This window comes from Pseudopipra pipra, chromosome 2, assembly GCF_036250125.1.
Source record: "Pseudopipra pipra isolate bDixPip1 chromosome 2, bDixPip1.hap1, whole genome shotgun sequence".
In the NCBI taxonomy this organism is placed as follows: Eukaryota; Metazoa; Chordata; class Aves; order Passeriformes; family Pipridae; genus Pseudopipra; species Pseudopipra pipra.
Window position 1 is genome coordinate 47,951,274 of NC_087550.1, and position 18,009 is coordinate 47,969,282.

Below are 18,009 nucleotides of genomic sequence, written 5' to 3' on the forward strand. Positions count from 1 at the left end.
GAAGAATAGCACAAAACAAATCCATTGAAGAGGGGAGGTGTGAAGAATAGCACAAAACAAATCCATTGAAGAGGGGACAACTACAAACCCATGGAAAAGCATTGCAAGGTGGTAGGTGTTCAAAAGCCATTGTGAGCAGTGGCATTTCTTCCACTGACTTCAAAGCACATTTGACCAGAAACCCGAAGATGTGATAATATTTAAGAAATAAAGTTTAATTTGAGGCAAAGAAACATAGATGTAGTAGTTTTCCCCTTGTAAGGACCCACAGTCTCTCAGCACTTGTCCTCCAGGCTGAGAGGTGGACAAATGCCAGCAGCCATACACTTTGCCCAACTGCCCAGAGGCTGATGTTAAGCAGCAGATTGGAGCAGTGACAGAATAAGTATGATATGCTAGTCTGAGAAATAAAAACCAAATGGGGTATGCATCATTAGTGGCAACATATTTTTTTTCCAAACTTACAATTTTAAAAAAATATCAAATGAATGGGTTATTTTTTTGTTTGATGTCCTTTGTTAATTTTTAACTCCAATGAAACATGTGCCTCTCTCTCCTGAGCTATTCTGTGAGACTCTGTTAGTGACATTTTTCCATGGCCAAGGGAGAACTTCTCCTAATTATTACCTCATTTTTACCATAAAATTTTAAATAGTAAAAATAATATTTGTTGAAACTGGAGGTGGGAGTGCTCTTACATTGTGCACACTCTTATCTTGGCTGCCTTCCCCTCCTCTTAAGAAAACTGCAGTAGTGGTAACCTTTGCTATTTCTCACTTGCAAGCATAACTGAAGGGGCCGCCAAAGGGACATGTGCAAGGGGTGTTGAACTTACACTGCTTTTCCCACATAGCCTGGGTTGAACAAGCTCATATAAACAGGAGAAATACAATTCAAATGTAGAAGAAACACAGAAAACAAGGTAATATTCTTAAAACCTCAAACAAAATTTCCAGTCTGTGACAGAGATGGGACAGGACCTGCAATGCTTCCCAGGCAAAGAGCCCACTGACAGCAGCTTCTGAAGTGATTGGGAGTCTGCAGAATGAGCTGGTCTCAGAAGAGCTCATTCTGAGCTCTCAGTGTTGAATTGATTCCTGAAAAATAACCTGAGCTAACAAGCAGCTGAATTACATTTTGCATACTTATAGGCTTTGTGGAAGCCACAACAGTGATTTTCAGACTCACACTTGCACCTTTGTATGTGTGGTTTTAGTTTGGGGGTTTTTTTCTTGTGTTTAGTTATACTGGCATCTTTTGTATTTCTTTGACTTTGCTTTTCAGAGAGTGGAAAACATTTGTCATGATTTTGATTCTGTATTAGCAGCCTTCACTGGATATTCAGCCTACTTCTGGGCAGGTTTTACATGGGAGTTGCTGTCATGTCTGCAAAGTATTTTAGATTTAGACCTAATTTAGATTGCAAACATCTGTCTCAGAGGAGCAACTCACCTACAGACAAGCTTGGAACAGTCCTGAATAGACGAGCACAACACACGCATGCTCTCGTGCTCTTTTTCCCTATCTCATGCAACCAATACAGTAATTCTCTCAGAAGGTCTCCTTCCTTCGAAGCAAGATTTCAGCACTGATCTAAATCGTATTACTCTAGGAAGAGGCAGAGAAGCCTTCCTGAAATATGCAACAACACAGAAGTTGTGGAGCTGTTACCACCATGGACACCAAGCTCGAGGACTCCTGGTTATGGCCAGCGCTGTGACCTGCCAAAACCCAGCCAGCAGCACCACAAGGCCACTGTCACCTCAGAGGCTGTCCCCAAGCAGCCTGTGTGTCATTGTGTGCTATGTGGTGATGGTCGTGGCACAAACAAGAGACCCCCTTTCACAGCCACACACAAACATCCCCCATGTGAGAAAAGGCAGCAGCAAAAGTCAGCAGGAGAAGCTGAGGGCTGCACCCCCCGGGCCTGGGGAGCACCCTGAATGCTGCTTGTTCCTGCAAACTTGCTGTGGAGAAACAAATTACTCTGACCCCAGCCTTTTATCCCTCTGGGGATGTCTTAGGAAAGTATGTCAGGGACTCTTGGAGAGCCTCTCCAGAAACTATGGGCACAGCATCCTGGCTAGTCATGCAGGGTGGTGGCTGATGGGAGCAGGGCTGACTATAGGGGTACTTTGCCCAGGATCCCTGGGTGGGATGGGGCTCCTCTGCTTCGTGCTGACAGTGATCAGCCCCCTGGATGGGCCCACGGTGCTGTGCACTGCCCTCCCCACAGGCCATTCCCCACAGGAAACTCATGTTTCCAAAAGTGGGATGTCCAAATCCCACACGAAAATGTGCTTCTGCTGGGTCACCCAACATACCAGGGAAGTGAGCAACCAGCATACAGACACACACCCTCATGTAACAGCATGCCACAAACAACACAAGTCCTGCAGTTGTGCCTCCTTATAATAACGCTTTCCACTTCCTTCCTAACCCTTTTTAAATTCCTCTAAGAAACATATATATGCTCTGTTGAATCTATTGCTTAAATAAGATGGGGTAAACCTGTCAGATACTTCCTCTTCCTTTTAAAATACAACTTTGATGAGTTTGTAAAACTGTCTAATCCAGCAACCCCAGGCTGTGCGGGAGCACGTGTAGTGGCCATAGGGCAGGGACAATTGGTCCAGAACCTCAGGAGGCCACTCCTCCAGGCCAGGGGGACAGTAACAGCCTGCAGTTGCAGCTGGATTCACCTGCAGGTTCTTTCTAATCCTGACAACCTGAGGGGCAGAGCCTAAGCCACAAAGTCTGTAAGAAGTAAGTCCTGCACTTCTGCTGCCTTGGGAGAGACACATATTTGCGCTCAGTGTCTGCCTCTGTATATGTGCATGTATATGTGTAAGTTTTCACATTAAGTACCATAGTAAAGTCAAAAGGTGTGTGCAAACAAAATGCACACAATTGATTTAGTAATTTATACAAAGTTGATTTAGTAATCAAATCTAAAAATAACTCTCCCAAAATGTCTAAAATAAGGGAGAGCTGTTATATGGCTTTTTCTCCGTGGAAGCACTCAGTGCTGCAAATGATTTGTTTTTTCTCTCTGGTGAGACAAGCCAAGCTTCCCTAAGCCAAAGACAGCATTCTGACCAAAACATGGATGGACCAGGTGGTGAAAAATGTGGTACCTAAAAACAGATCAGCCCAGGCAAATACCCTGGGCAAATTGCTTCATGAAGAGGATGACAATAAGGCCAGGACTTGTGAGCTACAAGTACCAAAATGACTGCAATATCAAAGAGGAAAGCCCAGCAATATCAAGGTTCATCACTGTGTCCTCCAAAGTACTGCTGCCCTTCCGTAAGAGTAAGGTGCTTCCTACTGAGGTGCTGCAGAATCCTGCCTGGAACAGCAAAGCAAATTGGGCTCAGGAGCTTACCTTCACTGCCTCAGCTCCAAAAGGAAGATGTAGTTTTGAGACCACTGGTGATAAAAAACTGCTATCCCTTCTGAAGGGAGGAAAAACTCTCCTGATATGAGGAAACCAAGGGATTTGATGGCATGAAAGGCAGATAGTGTCCACAAGACAAGTGAGGTGGAAACCCATGGCAGGCACATTTCAGTCTGTTTTTTCTTGGTGTAGGACAGCTCGTCTGTCAAAGGGAATAAAACTGAAAATGCAAGTATGAAGGCTAGTTCTGTTTTTTCTTGCTCTGCCTTTGTCAGTGCTGAAGAGTCTTTGTGGATGGCAGAAAGGCTGCAGAGAGGGCTCTGCACTGCCTGCCGGCTACCAGACACAGAAGTGGCTGAGGAAGAGATGTCTGTGTCATACCAGTACTGGTGAGCAGATATTTAAGCTCCTTTATGTGACCTTGATTCCTCCGTTGGGTCAAGCCAAATCTGTGGCTATTTTAATGACCAAACAACTGGAGAACATGTATTGGTCATAGTTTTACCCTTCAAACACTGCTGTAATAATGATGTTCCTCTTGCAGAGAGTCTCCATCTTTTACTTGAGCAACTTGACCAGTATATTACTTAGCAAAGAGGATGTCCTAGGCACTGTTGTGTGTACATTAAGTATACTAATGAACACACAAAAAGCCACCCTGGATTTGGAATTTTGATACCTTCCCCTCTTTCAGTCCCTTTCCAGTTGTTTTTAACCATGAAGGAAAGTATTTCAATATCTGATCTAAGCTTGGTCATGAAAAAGAGAATAAGTGGAAGTTTGGTTAAAATCTCTGAAGAAGAAGGGACAGTTTGTGCAATTGCTGAGCTTTTTCATTCTATGCTGAAGACTGAGCTTAAGTATTCGTTCACCTCTGGGCACAATTAGTCTCCTGACATCTGCAGAAATTTCTGAAATTTATCTCCTCATCTTTCCAGATTACAACATTGCTTTTCTGCCAGCCTGCTCCTTATGGTAGTATTAACTTATCATTTCTTTTTATGGGCCTGTGACCAAGACAGTAGAATCTCCTAATCTGCAGCAGGCAAAATACTTTTGTGGTATGCTCTTTTTTTTTTTTTTCTAACCCTTCATCGGGATAATGTGAAAAATTTGGAGAAGACATTATCAACCCTCCAAGTTTTATCTTTTGGAGGCAATAATTGGAAGACTTCCAACTCAAACCTTTTCTCTCACACTTCTGGATAAAAAGTGATTAGATTTGTTCCATTTACTGAGATAGTGATCTGACTGAAGAGAAGAAAAGAGATACAGTGAGGGAACATGGTGATGGAGAAAATGACAAACACTCTGAGGAAGAGAAGGAAAAGTAGGGAAAGCATGCAAAGAAGGAGTGAAACTGAAAAACTAGAGGGAAAAGTTAGAAAATACAGAGCAAAGAGAAATGGCTAAAATCTAATGGATCGGTTTGGTATCCCAGGACAGGGAGACCAAACCCACACAGGGTTCTAACTAGTTTCCATACTCTGGGACAGGAGTAGAATTAAAAGGCTCTGACCTCACCTATACAAGCTGAAAGAGGTGTCAAAAAAGCAATGATTCATGTGTAAAAGTCAAAGTGGGAGTAGAGGGGTTCCACGCAGCCCACACTAGGCAACCCCATGGCTTCTGAAGAGTCCATGCTCCGAAGAGTTGCAGCTTCCATCCATGAGAAAAGGCAACAGCTGAGGCAGAACAGCACAGCGAGAGTACAAGTAGACTTCAGCTGGGCACATGCATTTGGGTTAGGCATTTTGGGATACTTCATAGCACCAGGTAGGCATTTCTGGTGGGATTTTTTTTGAAAATTTAAGGATTTCTGAGATAAGTCAAATAAATTCCTCTGCGCAGGTGCACTGACTACAAAGGCGGCCAACAATGACCAGTTCTTATTTAGACTCCCTCCTCTTAAAACAGCGCGTTCCCTATATGTCTGTACTAAGTAAAGTGGAAGGTGATGTACTGAGAAGAGTTTATATATCCACAGTAGAACTGCATGAGGAATAAAGTTTGACTAAGATTATTTAGTTTCTTACAGGGGTTAAAGAGTATTTTGAAAGGCTGCCAATAAGCATTTATATGGCCATAAATTTATCCTTTCATAGGCAACTATTTCACACAAACTGCAAGAATTGAAGTTCAAGGCTCTGACAAGTTCTTTGGGATTCCAGAAGTCCATGGTACCCAACTTGTATTTGGAGTATACTGCCTTCCTATTAAACTTTTCTGGCATAAGGCTCGTATTTTGGGATAATCTTTTCCATATCAAAGCACATGGCTTTGGGCTATCTTCCCAAAACATAAGACAGCTCTGCTTGGGATCATGTGATGGACAGTATTGCTGAAACATAATGGAGGGAACCACCTTAGCCCATGATGGGAAGGACTGGGGCACTAGGCTAAAGCCAAGAAGTGAACTCTTCCAAGAGGTGCCTTGAGCCTCTTTGCTCATGTGCATCCCCAGCAGTAACTCAACTGTGATTCTACACACCAGGTACACAGGGCCACAGGACACAGGAGAGCCACAGGACAGTCACAGGACGCTACTCTCCAAATGTGGAAGATGAAGATCCAACAGCAAAAGTGCATGAATTCCGATTTGTGATGTTTGTGTTTTGAGTAGGAAAATTCCCAGGTCTGCTACTAATCCAGGACAGACTATAACAACTACAAATCCAAACTTAGTATGTGTTGGGTCATCATACTTACAAAAACAAAGAAGCAGAAGAAAGAGGTTCACAGGCTTTACTTGCATTTGAAATACATAAAAACTGCAGTGCCATCACATATATTTGCCAGGTACTGACTTAATATCCCTGATGCTGTTTTTGTTAACCAATGGTTGTTTCGTTTCTCTAGAAAATGTTCTGGAAGATTTCCATGCATTCAGCTTCCAGGAAAATATTTCTATAAAATTGCCACATTATGGTTGTGCATGGGTGTACTCTCTCATCCTATACATTTGATGTGTCAATTGATATATTTAATAATATAATATACTGGTTCATGTCCAAATATGCAGACACAAACACATGTGACCTAATATGTTCTGGATACTCTACTGTGTTCAAAAGGGTTTTTTAAGTCTTCAAAATGTAATTAAAAGAAGAAATTATTTTCTCAGTTCAAAGTGTTCCTTTTCTCAGTCTACTGTCAGGACTGGCAAGTTAAAGGAATTAATATGCCTTGGTAAGGTCTGCTTTACACAAGCTGAATAAACACTTAAAATAATCATTTGACATTTATGTGTGATAAACACTTGAAGAACACATATTTGTCAACACAAAAGAAGGAACTGAGCTACACAGTTCTGATCTGGAACTTTCAGGCTCTGTCACTATGCCACCAGCAGTGGCCAGGAAACCCTGGGGCAGGTAAGCCAGCCTCCCTCTTTTCTCAGAACCCTTGCCACTCACCGTGTGCAACCTACCAGGAAAACACCCTGCCACATTTGCCATATTCCTCTTTTGGCAACACTCATGGTATGTTTCTGCATGTGGCTGTATAGCAGCATTGCAAAAGAATCTGGGAAATGTCTTCTGTGTGTTGGAGAACTCCATCTGGGAGTTTGTTTTTGAGTGAGTTTATTGGCTCAGCATCTTCCACTCTCTGGTATTCTTTTTTAAATGACGGGAAAAATGCTTTTTCCTGTCAGCTTCCTGTACAACTTCATTTAGAAGTTGAAGAAAGATCTTTAACAGTGAATCTAATAAACATTTATTTGTTTCTCTTACATCACAGAATGCACTAACCAGCTGTCTCATTCAGCAATAACCACAACCACTGCAAAATCCTCCAGATTTTCCAGGAAGGGGACAAGAAGCCAGCACTGAAGCCAGTGTACCCATAAGCTCAAGTACACATGCTACAGATCAATACAGTTTGTTGAGTACTTGCCACATGAATGTGATTAAAACTTGAAAAGAAGTACGTCAGCTACAGAGAAGTGTTCAAGTGCTTCATATAAATAACAGATATGATATGGTTTCTTACCATACATGATGACAGAATTTCCCCTTGGATGTTCTCAAAGAGCAGACTGACAACCTCAATAACTTTCAGTTTGTAGAGGACTCAGAATACCTAAAGGTGAGAAATTTGGATAAAGGGGAAGAAGGTAGTAAAAAAAAAGCTGGGAAATAGGGGGGATTCTGAGGTTGAAGGATTTTATCTCTAATTTCATAATTTAATCATGTCTGCGGAACTAATATCCGGTTCCTTTTTTGCAATTCCTTGTCTTCATTACTCTCAAGTTCTTTTCCATCCTGTATGTACTTTTGTCTTGAAAGGTTTCCACCAATTTGAAATGTGGTCTCTCTAAAAGCAAAAGGTTATTTTAAATTGCTTGATTTTACATATTCCTACTTTTCCTGTTACTTTTCCACCATTTCTGTACAACTACTTCTTTGAGACCTCCTCCTCAGTGAAAGGTTCAAATCAAGGAAGACAAACAGAACAGGATAATGTCTTCTTAGAAGATGAGTACAGGATTCCCTTGTAGACCAACCCTGTTAGCAAGCAATGGGACTGAAGAAGATTCAAATGGCAAATCTGTACCCTAGGTAGGGTAGATAGGCTGTGGAAAATGATCAAAGAAAAAAAAAATAAATGTCCTGGAGATGAACAGCTTTGATTTGGTCCTCCTGTGACACAGGCTTTACTGGCAAGATTACTTATTGACTGGATAGCTTATGATGGCAACTAGATGAAACTGAATGAACCACAATGGAAATGTGGCAGGGCTGGATCACAGAAACATAGACTGCTTTACGTTTGAAGGGACCTTAAAGATCATCTACTTTCAACCCCCCCACCCACATTGGGCAGGAGTGCTACCCACTAGACCAGGTTGCTCAGGGCCCCATCCAACCTGGCTTTGAATACTTCCAGGGATGGGGCATCCACAACTTCTCTGTGCAACCTGTTCTAGTATCTCACTACCCTCTGAATCTATTCCTAATGTATAATTTAAGTCTCTTCTCTTTAATTTTAAACCCATTCCCTTTTATCCCATCATTATCTGTCCCTATAAATAGTCTCTCCATCTTTTTTTAAGCCCCCTTTGAAACCATTGCTGGTAGACTACCAAATTTATAAAGTTATAAATTTAGAAGGAATTGATAGATAAGACAAGAGATGAAGGAAAACATAAGACAACTTCATGGGGGGGAAAAAACTCTAACCCTGTGTTTTAGCCTTTATTTTGGAAAAACTGAAATTAAACACAAACATCGCCTATGTTTCTGGAATCCCTCGTATTGCATATCAGTGGCTGCCAGGAGTAAACTGTGGAAGGATCACTCTGTGTTTCTTGTTTTCCCATAGACTTCCTTAGATTTCCGTCACAGCCACTGCTGCAGAGAAGTTATGGCTGTAGAAGGGCTTCTGGTCTGATGTGATGTGGCCTGTCTTCCAACTGGGTTTTATTCCTGCTTCTCTGATGGTACTCACGGACAGTGTTAAGTAGATCACTGAGCTCATGACAAAAAATTGGGATTTGGCTTCTTTGCAGATACTTAATACTTGCATTCTTCTCATTGACTGTTTCCCTGAACCCTGGCTTTGAGGGTGACAAATGCTTCTAGCATTTGACCAAAATCAGTGCACAAAATATACACTGCAGTTTTCAAACACTGAGTTTCATGTAAACGTAGGGTGACACGAACACTCCACAAAGCATCACCTGCTGGTCCCAAATAGGTACCAGCCCTCTTCACTTCACCTTGGCCCAGCAGAAGAACAGAGCTTTCTCCACCTCTCCTCTGAGATGCTGTGGAAATAAACACTGCTGAACTGGCTGGTCACACAGGGCCTGTTGTGTCACTGTGCAAGATAAGCCCGTGGGAAACACTCATTCTGTACAGAACATGGCTGTAAGTAAGTAGCCAGTAATAACAGTAAGTAGCCAAAAATAACATTTTGTATATGTGCTAATGCAGTTAGTCCTGTACTATAAAGCAAGAGACCAATGAAGCAAGTACAGCAGCCAAAGAAATCAATTTTGCTGATGAGGCAGTGATAATTAAAAAATCTGTTTCTAGTTAATCAAGTAACTCAGAATCATTCTTTGGTCAAGCTAATTAAAGCGGTGCACAAATATCTCACAGACTTGCTCCTGTCTGTGTTTGTCCAATGTAAAAAGGCATATTCCTGGGACAATCCATCACGTGGTGTGTGGCTTGTGGTACAGAACTGGCTTCGATTTACATTTTGGTATTTGCCATTAGAAAATCACTTCTTGTACTAGGCTGGGGAATATTACAGTCATTCGCAAATCATTAGTCCTCCTCAGCTACCAAGGATGTGGTCCTTTTGGAAATAGTGATTCCATCCTACCCCAGCCAGATTTCATCCTCACCTCCTCTCCTCTCTCAGATTAATGCATCTCTCCGTACTCTGCTTAGGGATTGATGGTGTGTGTCACTTCCCACCTCCAGGCAGTAAGGGCAACTGTCCCGGAGAGAGAAGCCGTCATTATAAAAGGCGGTGACGGCTGGTCCCTCAAAATGATGGGGGAGCTCTTTTCAGCCGATGTCCACACAGCTACCCTTAGGCAGCCGCAGTTTGACACCTCGTCTCGCAGGCAGCGGTGCCATAGGCCACCCAGCCCCGGGGAGGAAGGCAAGGCTCACTCAGTGCTAACGCTGTTGCCCTCTCTCTCCTTCATCCCCCGCAATGACCCCTGACGCCCTGCTCCCTGAGGGTCCCCCAGCTGATGCGCACTCTAATGCCTCCCTCTCCACATCCTCTTCTCCGGGGGGTGTGATAGCGAGTGCAGGGCGCGGGGGTAGCAATTACCACCCAGCGTTTCTTTCCCTCCGGAGCCCAAACGACGGCACTTCCCGGTGCCACCGGGGCCCCTGTCCCGACAGGACCCCCCTCACGGCCGGGGCAGCCGCCCTGCCCGCCTCACGCAGCACAGGCAGGTCCGGGCGGGGGCCGCCCCGCAGCACCGGAAGGGGCTCCCCCCGACCCCCGCCACCCGTGCCCCTCGAGCCGCCTGCTGTGCGTACCCCGCCGGCGGAGCTCTTTACCCCGCTCTCGGAGCCGTTTTCGTTTAGCGGCGATCGCTTCGAGACAGCAAATATAGGTTAGAATTTCCACTATCAAAAAAAAAAAAAACAAAAAAACAAAAAACCAAAAAAACCCACAAAATAACCCCCAAAATGGTGGGGAGACGCAAAAAACCAGGGAGGGGGTCTAGTTTGAAGCGCTGGGATTAAAGATCTGTGCTAGTTTCAAACGCTTATAAAACGGCCTGAAGGATGCTATTTTGCTGCAGTCTAGGTTATTTCAGCCCGCAGTTGCACAACAAACCATTTAAACATTTCAGCACAAAACAGATTCCATTGTTGGGCTGCACATTAAAAAGTGTTATTCGCTTTGAAGTTTTTGTCTAATGGCTCTAAACTGAAAGAAAATGTTTTCCTATTACTTAATTCAATCATAGCGAAGAGGCTTGGTAAAAAGCCCACGGATTTTGCCCAAAGTGTGACAGAGTTCTCTTTGTGTTTGCTTATCCTCTGCTGTCACACACTTTAATTCGCCTCTCTTTATCTGGCATTCAAAACTTTCTTCAATGACATTCAATAAGGTCCAGCGGCTGGAAAAAAAACTGGTTATTTTTTTGGATATTCTTTCCCAGTAGCTTTGGGCTTGGTGTGCATTCAGAAGCTGTTAACCCTTTGCCTCCCTGCGGCTCGGAGCCCCGGGGTTCAGCCCCCGGGCAGCGGGAATCCCTCAGCATAAGCCTGAATCCACCACCCCCCGGTGGCGAGACACTTCTCAGCGGGGAGAGATGCCCCTTACCGGGCGCCAGCTCCAGCGGAAAATGTTTTAAAATACCTTTCCCTTAAAAATAAAACAAACAAACAAACAAAAAAATCCAAACCCTGTTAACGCTTTCAGGGGAAGGGCACTTGGGAATCCTTTCTATATCGTTGCGAGACTGAATGTTTAGTAATATTCGTTTTTGTTCGCTCTGTAATTTTCGTCTTTCATTTTTGCACATCAATATATTTCTAGGCTCGGGCATCAACAGTATCTCGGCAAAACTTCCGTGGATTTCAGTGAGGAATGTGAACACAGACACAACAACCTCTGCACAGCCGGAGACACTGGAGTACACTGCTTTCAAGGCTTTTACTTCTTTTCCCTCTTTTTTCACCCCCTTTAATAAAAGTCCATTTAGTTTCGAGGCGGGGAGATTACTGCAGGGAGTAATCTCTCCACGTTTTGACAGGAGTCGATGGATGCGTTTGTCTTTTTACTCCCCGTATATTAAAATTGGGAAAATCGGGGGAGATATTGCGATAATTTTTTTCTTATTTGTTAGCATTCTTTATTCTCCTACTAAATCAACAAGCTCCACAGAGTGCGACGCCGGGAGCCGCTGCGCGGAGCAGCGCCGGTGCGCGTTAGCTCTGACGGACGCGCACTCGCTTTGGAGGCTGCCGTGAGCTTTGCAGATCCCTGTGCTAAAACATTCAGGCACCGCAGCAGTGTTTAAGTTAAATCCCATCGTTCGGGAGAAATGAGCCGTTTCCCTGTCGGTCCCCATGGCCCCAGGGGCTCCCCGGCGCACTTGTGCGCGGCGATGCGGGGCCGAGCCTGATCGGTTTGGTGGCGGCCGGGACCGGGGCCGCCGCACGTGGAGAGCGATGGTGCGATGGCAGGTGTTATCGGTGGCAGGTGCTAAGACCGAGCAGAGGGACCAGGTATAAAGAATGCGGAATGCGCCGAGCGCCTCTTCTCCCTCTGCTGAAGCGCCCGCCGCGGGTGCCGCCGACACGGAGCGGTGTCTGTGTGTCGGGTTTTCTATACCCGCACCAGTGCAGCCGCGATGCTTGTGGCGCTCCATACCCGTTATCTGTGCCCGGGCGCCTACGCCCACACAGGGGCCTGGCGGATGTCCCTGCCGATGGAGCAACGGCGGGCACATCTCTGCGGCCAGAGGTTTCGCCCGACGGCGGCGACAGCGATAAGCGGCAGGTCCTGGCACCGGGCTGTGAACAAAGACGCGGGGTTAGGGACGGCGGCAGGCGCGGTAGTGGGGACGAAGCATCCCGGAGGCGAGAGGAGAGAGAAAGGCCGTCGAGGCTGGGGGGCCGACCTGGTGCCACAGGTGGGAAAGGCGCCGGGGGCCTGGCAGGGGAAGCTGGCGCCGGCGGAGACCGCGGCTGCAGCCGGCAAAATAAACAGGGGGGAGCGGGCTGAAAGCTGGGCTGAAAGCGAAGGAGAGCGATAAAGAGAAAGAAAAGAATATTAAATCGCGAGAGAATGAGAAAATAACCCCGCCAAAGGGAGAGGAGGGGAGAGGCCGCCTGCTACGGCGTGGGTGGGGTCGACAAGAATAGAGTACATTATGCAGTTCATTTAGTTAACAAGGGAAATAATGAGGGAGCGTGCGGCGTGAATGCCAAGAGAAGAGCCACAGAAAGCCCATTGAGCGCCCGGCGCCGCCATCACATGGCGCGGGCGCTATTTAAAGCGGGCGGCGGGCCCCGTTCAGCACCACTCAGGCTGGCCAGCGGCGCCGCGCGGGGGCTGCGCGGGCGCTGCGTGGGGCCATGCCGCGCTCCTTCCTAGTGGACTCGCTAGTGCTGCGGGAGGCGGGCGAGAAGAAGGGGGAGGGCAGCCCGCCGCCGCCGCTCTTCCCCTACGCCGTGCACCCCTCGCACCCGCTGCCCGGGCTGCCGGCCGGAGCCTGCCACGCTCGCAAGGCCGGGCTGCTCTGCGTCTGTCCGCTCTGTGTCACCGCCTCCCAGCTGCACCCGCCGCCGCCTGCCATCCCCCTCATCAAGGCCTCCTTCCCCCCCTTCGGCTCCCAGTACTGCCACTCGCCCCTGGCCCGCCAGCAGCACTCTGTCTCCGCCGTCAGCGTCGGGCACGCACCGGCGCTCTACCAGGGCGCCTACCCGCTGCCAGACCCCCGTCAGTTCCACTGCATCTCCGTGGGTAAGGGGGCAGGGGTGGGAAGCGGGGTGGTGCATGCCTGCATGACAGCACTGAACCGGAGAGGTGATGGGGATCCCGGGGGAGGAGAGTCCCTACCCAGCACTAGCAGGTTGGACGGGGAGTCCCGGCACCTCTCTCTGCTGGTGCCTCGGACGATGCGCAGGGGAAGCCCTGCTGCTGCCCGCCGAGCCTCCGATCCAGGCCGTGCGAACGGGGATAGGCGGCCGCGGTACCCCGTGAGCTTGGACTCCAGCCTGGCAGCCGCTTGCCGGGTCACCGGCCTTCTGGGGACGAGGAAGGGTTGTGACCCCCCAGAGCGGGCGGCGAGGAGGGCTCAGCGGGGACCGGGGGGAGACCGACGTTGCGGGGTGGGCGGCGGCGGGTCCGGCAGTTCCTGACCGTGCGCTGTGCTCCGTTCCCAGACAGCACGTCCAGCCAGCTGCCCAGCAGCAAGCGGATGCGCACCGCCTTCACCAGCACGCAGCTCCTGGAGCTGGAGAGGGAGTTCGCCTCGAACATGTACCTCTCCCGGCTGCGGCGAATCGAGATCGCCACCTACCTGAACCTCTCCGAGAAGCAGGTGAAGATCTGGTTCCAGAACCGACGGGTCAAGCACAAGAAAGAAGGCAAAAGTAGCTCACACCGGGGCGGGGGGAGCGGCCACAGCTGCAAATGCTCATCCCTTTCCACCATCAAATGCTCGGAAGACGACGAGGACTTGCGCATGTCTCCGTCCTCCTCGGGGAAGGACGACAGAGGTCTCGCAGTCACGCCCTAGCCCCCCGCACACCCACCCCGGCTCCCCAGGAACTGTGGCGAGAGCAGGGGAAGGAGGCCTGCCTGCCCCGGTGCTGAAATGCAGCCGAAGGATTTTATAATGTTTTGTATAATTTGTGTAATTTACAAAGGACTTTCTAGTCTTTCTAGACCCCCGGCCCACGAGGACGGGTACCCTGGCACCCTGTTGTAAATAAATTGCTCCCTAGGACCCCAGGCGCCCCCCCGTAGTGCTCTCTCACTTGTCTCCCCACAGGCACAGCCCCAAGCCCGGGAAGGTCCTCGCAGACCTCCCCGCGCACCGAGACGGGCGCGGATGCTGCGCGGTGCCGGGAGGTGCGTCCGCCTGGAGTGTTGCCTGTCCTGAGCTTTCTCCGGTAACTCGGCGGTGCCTGAAAGCAGGCGGATGGGGAGGGTCGAAGGCTGCTTGGATTATTATATTTTCCTTTTCCCCTTTTTTTTTTCTTTCAAAAATTGCTCTCGGTTTTGTTTCGACTTAGTCGCTGCCGGGCACACAGCTGTGGTTGTACCGTTCCGTCCCACTCCCTCCCCCTGGGAGATATTTATTTATTTATTTATGTGCAGATGATGGCGATGATAATAATGATTATGATAACAATAAAAGCTCGTTGGTGGTTTATGTCCTTCCCTTCGCGTAGAAAGCAGCCCCTCGGTGTTTGCGATCGTGCGCTGGGAGCACCGTCGGTCTCCAACTCACCCCGCCGTAGCCCGGCACCGGGACCCTCCCGCCCCGGCGAGCGCAGATGGCGGGGACTCTTCCTTTCCCCGGGTCGAGTTGAAGGTACGGGGTGCGGGGGACCCTTGCCCCCTGTCCCGGGAGCTTTTTCGGTCTTTCCCGCGAAGCTAAAGGTCGGGCTGGGGAGAGACTGGGCTGAACATATTTCCTTCCCACCCCGGTAGCAAGTCTGCCGGGGAGAGATGCACGATGTGTACCCATAGATACGTACGGCTGCACGTGAATACAAACACCTGGCTGATGGAGGGCTCGGCTCCTCTCTCCATGTGCCCGCTGCCATCAGCGGCGAAGGACCGCCCCGGCCTTTCGCTAACCCGTCGGGGCTAAGGCCGAGGCCGGCCGTACTAGGGCTCCCTCACGACCACCGGGCTCCGGCAGCCCCGCTCGGCCGCCGCATCCTCCCGGCACCACTTTGCCGTTTTTAAGCGCGGTGCCTCATCCCGGTGGCCCTCGGAGAGACCTGCCGGAAGCAGCCGGCAGGTCCCGCAGACCCGGGGGTGCCACACGCGGCGGCAGGGCCGGACCGGCATCAAACTCCCGCGAATGCGGCACTCTCAGGGTCCGGCGCTCCCGCCGCCGCTCCATTTGTGCAGGGAATGGCCCTTTGTGCGGGAAGCTGCACCACCTGACCCGGCGGGTTTCAGGTCCAAGGAATGTGCTTGGGTCTCTGGGCTACCATCGGTCCCCGCCGGGACGGGACTCATTCCGGAGCATGTCCGAAACAACGGAGGCCACCGGGAAGAGTCAGGAAGGGAGATGGGAAATTCCCGTGGAGAAGGTCAACAAAGCTCCGCACACGGGCTGAACTTGCTGTGGGAAACTGTGCGCTTGGGATCCCTGGGCAGCAAGGATGAAGGTACAGCAGGTGACATTGCCACTGCTGGGACAGCCTCAACTCCTGTCCATAAAACAAATGTGTTGTCTTTCGGTCTTCCCAGGTCCCTGAAGCTCTTTGTATAGCTGTGGGTCCAGGAGATCTACAGGCTCCTATATCTCCATCCCATGGGGGAGCAGAGACCATGACCTTGCAGCCCATGGCACACTGTGAACCTCTGTGGACACCCAGGAAAATGGGAGGTGGAGGGGAACCATAGACATGACAGTGCAGGACAGGCACAAGGCAGTAGCCATACCCTACTGTGTCTGGCCTGATTTGTGTTCCCTTGCCTGGAAGGTGCAAGAACTTGGTGACACTAGGCAGCTGTATTATCAAGATGGGGACACATGGACAAAATCTTTAGGCTGCTTTCTCTCCTTGGTGGTCTGCCTTCACCCACTGACTCCTGGGACCCTTAGACCTCTGACTTCTTTCTCCCTGCTCCCTCCTCTGCTTGCTTCCCATATTACCCATGTGAGATGGGATGGCAGGACAAGCTCAAAGTTTGGACACAACACAGGCATCATCTTCCTAGCTCTTTTTCCCGTGGCTCTTGGGGATGAACTTGGCAGGTCTGAGACCAAAATCTGGCCTTGATATAAGAGTCAGTCAATCTCACTCCGTGCTTGGCCCCATAATCCCTGTGTGCCCTTCCTTCCCCAGTGGACCAGTTTCAAAAGGAAAGACCCCTCGGGGGACCCTAATTGGCACAGCAGGGCCCTGCAGGCTCTCCGGCACTCACCTCCCATCCTGTTCACATTTACCAGACTTGTTTTGAAAAGCCATTGCAAAATAGAGGCAGAAACAGCCTCATGTGGGTTTACCGAGGGGTCTGGCATCCTCTTTAATAGAGCACTGGCACTAAAGTCAACGAACACCCGCAGAGGCATGTGTGTGTGCTCCTCATGCCTGTTCAGCAGCATGGGTTTGAGCCAGTTGGCTGGCAGTGAGATGGGAGGAACAAGGGAACTGGGTGTTTGAGTGTTGCTATTGAAGTGTTATTGTGGCAGTTGTGTTGAGGCTCTCGAAGTCCTTGTCTGCCAACACAGCCCCACCATCTCTCTGTCCTTCCTGGTACAAGCTCTGATATAAAAAAGTGTGCCTCCTCACACTCTTGTTTAGAGGTTGAGCAGAGGCAGATAGGGACAGTTCCTCACCATGGTGAGAGAGATGATCAGGCAGTGGCATTGCCCAGCCAGCTTGCTCCTCTCTCGCTCCGAAACCTGGGCAGCAGTACCCAGACACCTGGAGGACAAAACACATTTTGAACCAGAGCTGCTGGGCTCCCAGGGTGCAGCTGGAAAACTTTCTAGGTGTGCAGAACCAAGTTCACTATCACATCCTCATTGCAGGCACAGAGGCCATGGACTGCAAGGAAGGATCTGGCAGTGATGCTGTCCCAGTGGATGCATACACTACAGAGAGTGTGGGCGCACATGTGACTGCATCCTTTATGGACTGAGTTTGTCAGCCAGACAATTTGGAACTAATCCTCAGCTCTAAAATGTACCTCATATATGTAAAGTAGCAAAGAGAATTCCCTCGTATGGTATAATTTTGTCTGAACAGCAGTAGAGTATCACAATGGATGCCCCCAACAAGACAGTATTAATATTCTCCAATACACACTGGCCTCTGCTGCAGACCCTGTGTACCTTGCAAAGCCCAGTGGGGCTCTCAGTGCACTTGACAGTCATTATGCCACATCCACATGCAGAGATAATCCCTCCTTAGTTGGGCATTTTTCTAATTTAGTGAGAAATCATTACAGCAAATGCTCAGTGTCATTTTCAAGGACTCTGAGGTTGGGCAAATTAAAGTCATTTTGCTGTGGGAAGAGCGTGGGCACCTCTGCTAAAGTGAATGTCATAACATGCCAATTTTCAGCTTTCTATCTCTAGCCATTTTGGTGGCAGGTTTCCGAAAGTTACTTAAGCATTTTAGCATCTAAAATGACCGGTCTCACCCAATTACAATGGAAGCAGATTTAAAAATGTGCAAAGTGAATTTAAATATTTTCCAGCATATACTTTTTTTACTATATTTTCATCTTAAAATTGAATTATTTCTGCCCTATCATGCAGAGAGGAGACTCTTTGGATGCTATCGAGGCTTTAAAGACTGTGTCCCAGAGGAAAAGTGGCTATTCTGGCAGGGGAAGGAGGACAAAGGATCATGCTGATTTTCAGGGGTCTCTTTTCCACCCATTGGCAATGTTGAATGTGGGTGTTCCATGCCCCA

The 18,009-nt window shown here is 48.6% G+C and overlaps 1 protein-coding gene across 1 annotated transcript in view; it reads left to right on the forward strand.

Annotated features, from left to right (window-relative positions):
• The window catches only part of GSX1 (GS homeobox 1), a 29,950-nt gene extending 15,176 nt beyond the window's left edge, over nt 1–14,774 (forward strand). Inside the window, exons 2-3 of the mRNA XM_064645427.1 lie at nt 38–13,357; nt 13,780–14,774. Of these exons, the coding sequence (XP_064501497.1) occupies nt 12,970–13,357; nt 13,780–14,135 (744 nt within the window). The 5' untranslated portion in view covers nt 38–12,969 and the 3' untranslated portion in view covers nt 14,136–14,774. The remainder of the gene's footprint in view (nt 1–37; nt 13,358–13,779) is intronic.
• The last annotated feature ends 3,235 nt before the right edge of the window (nt 14,775–18,009 follow it).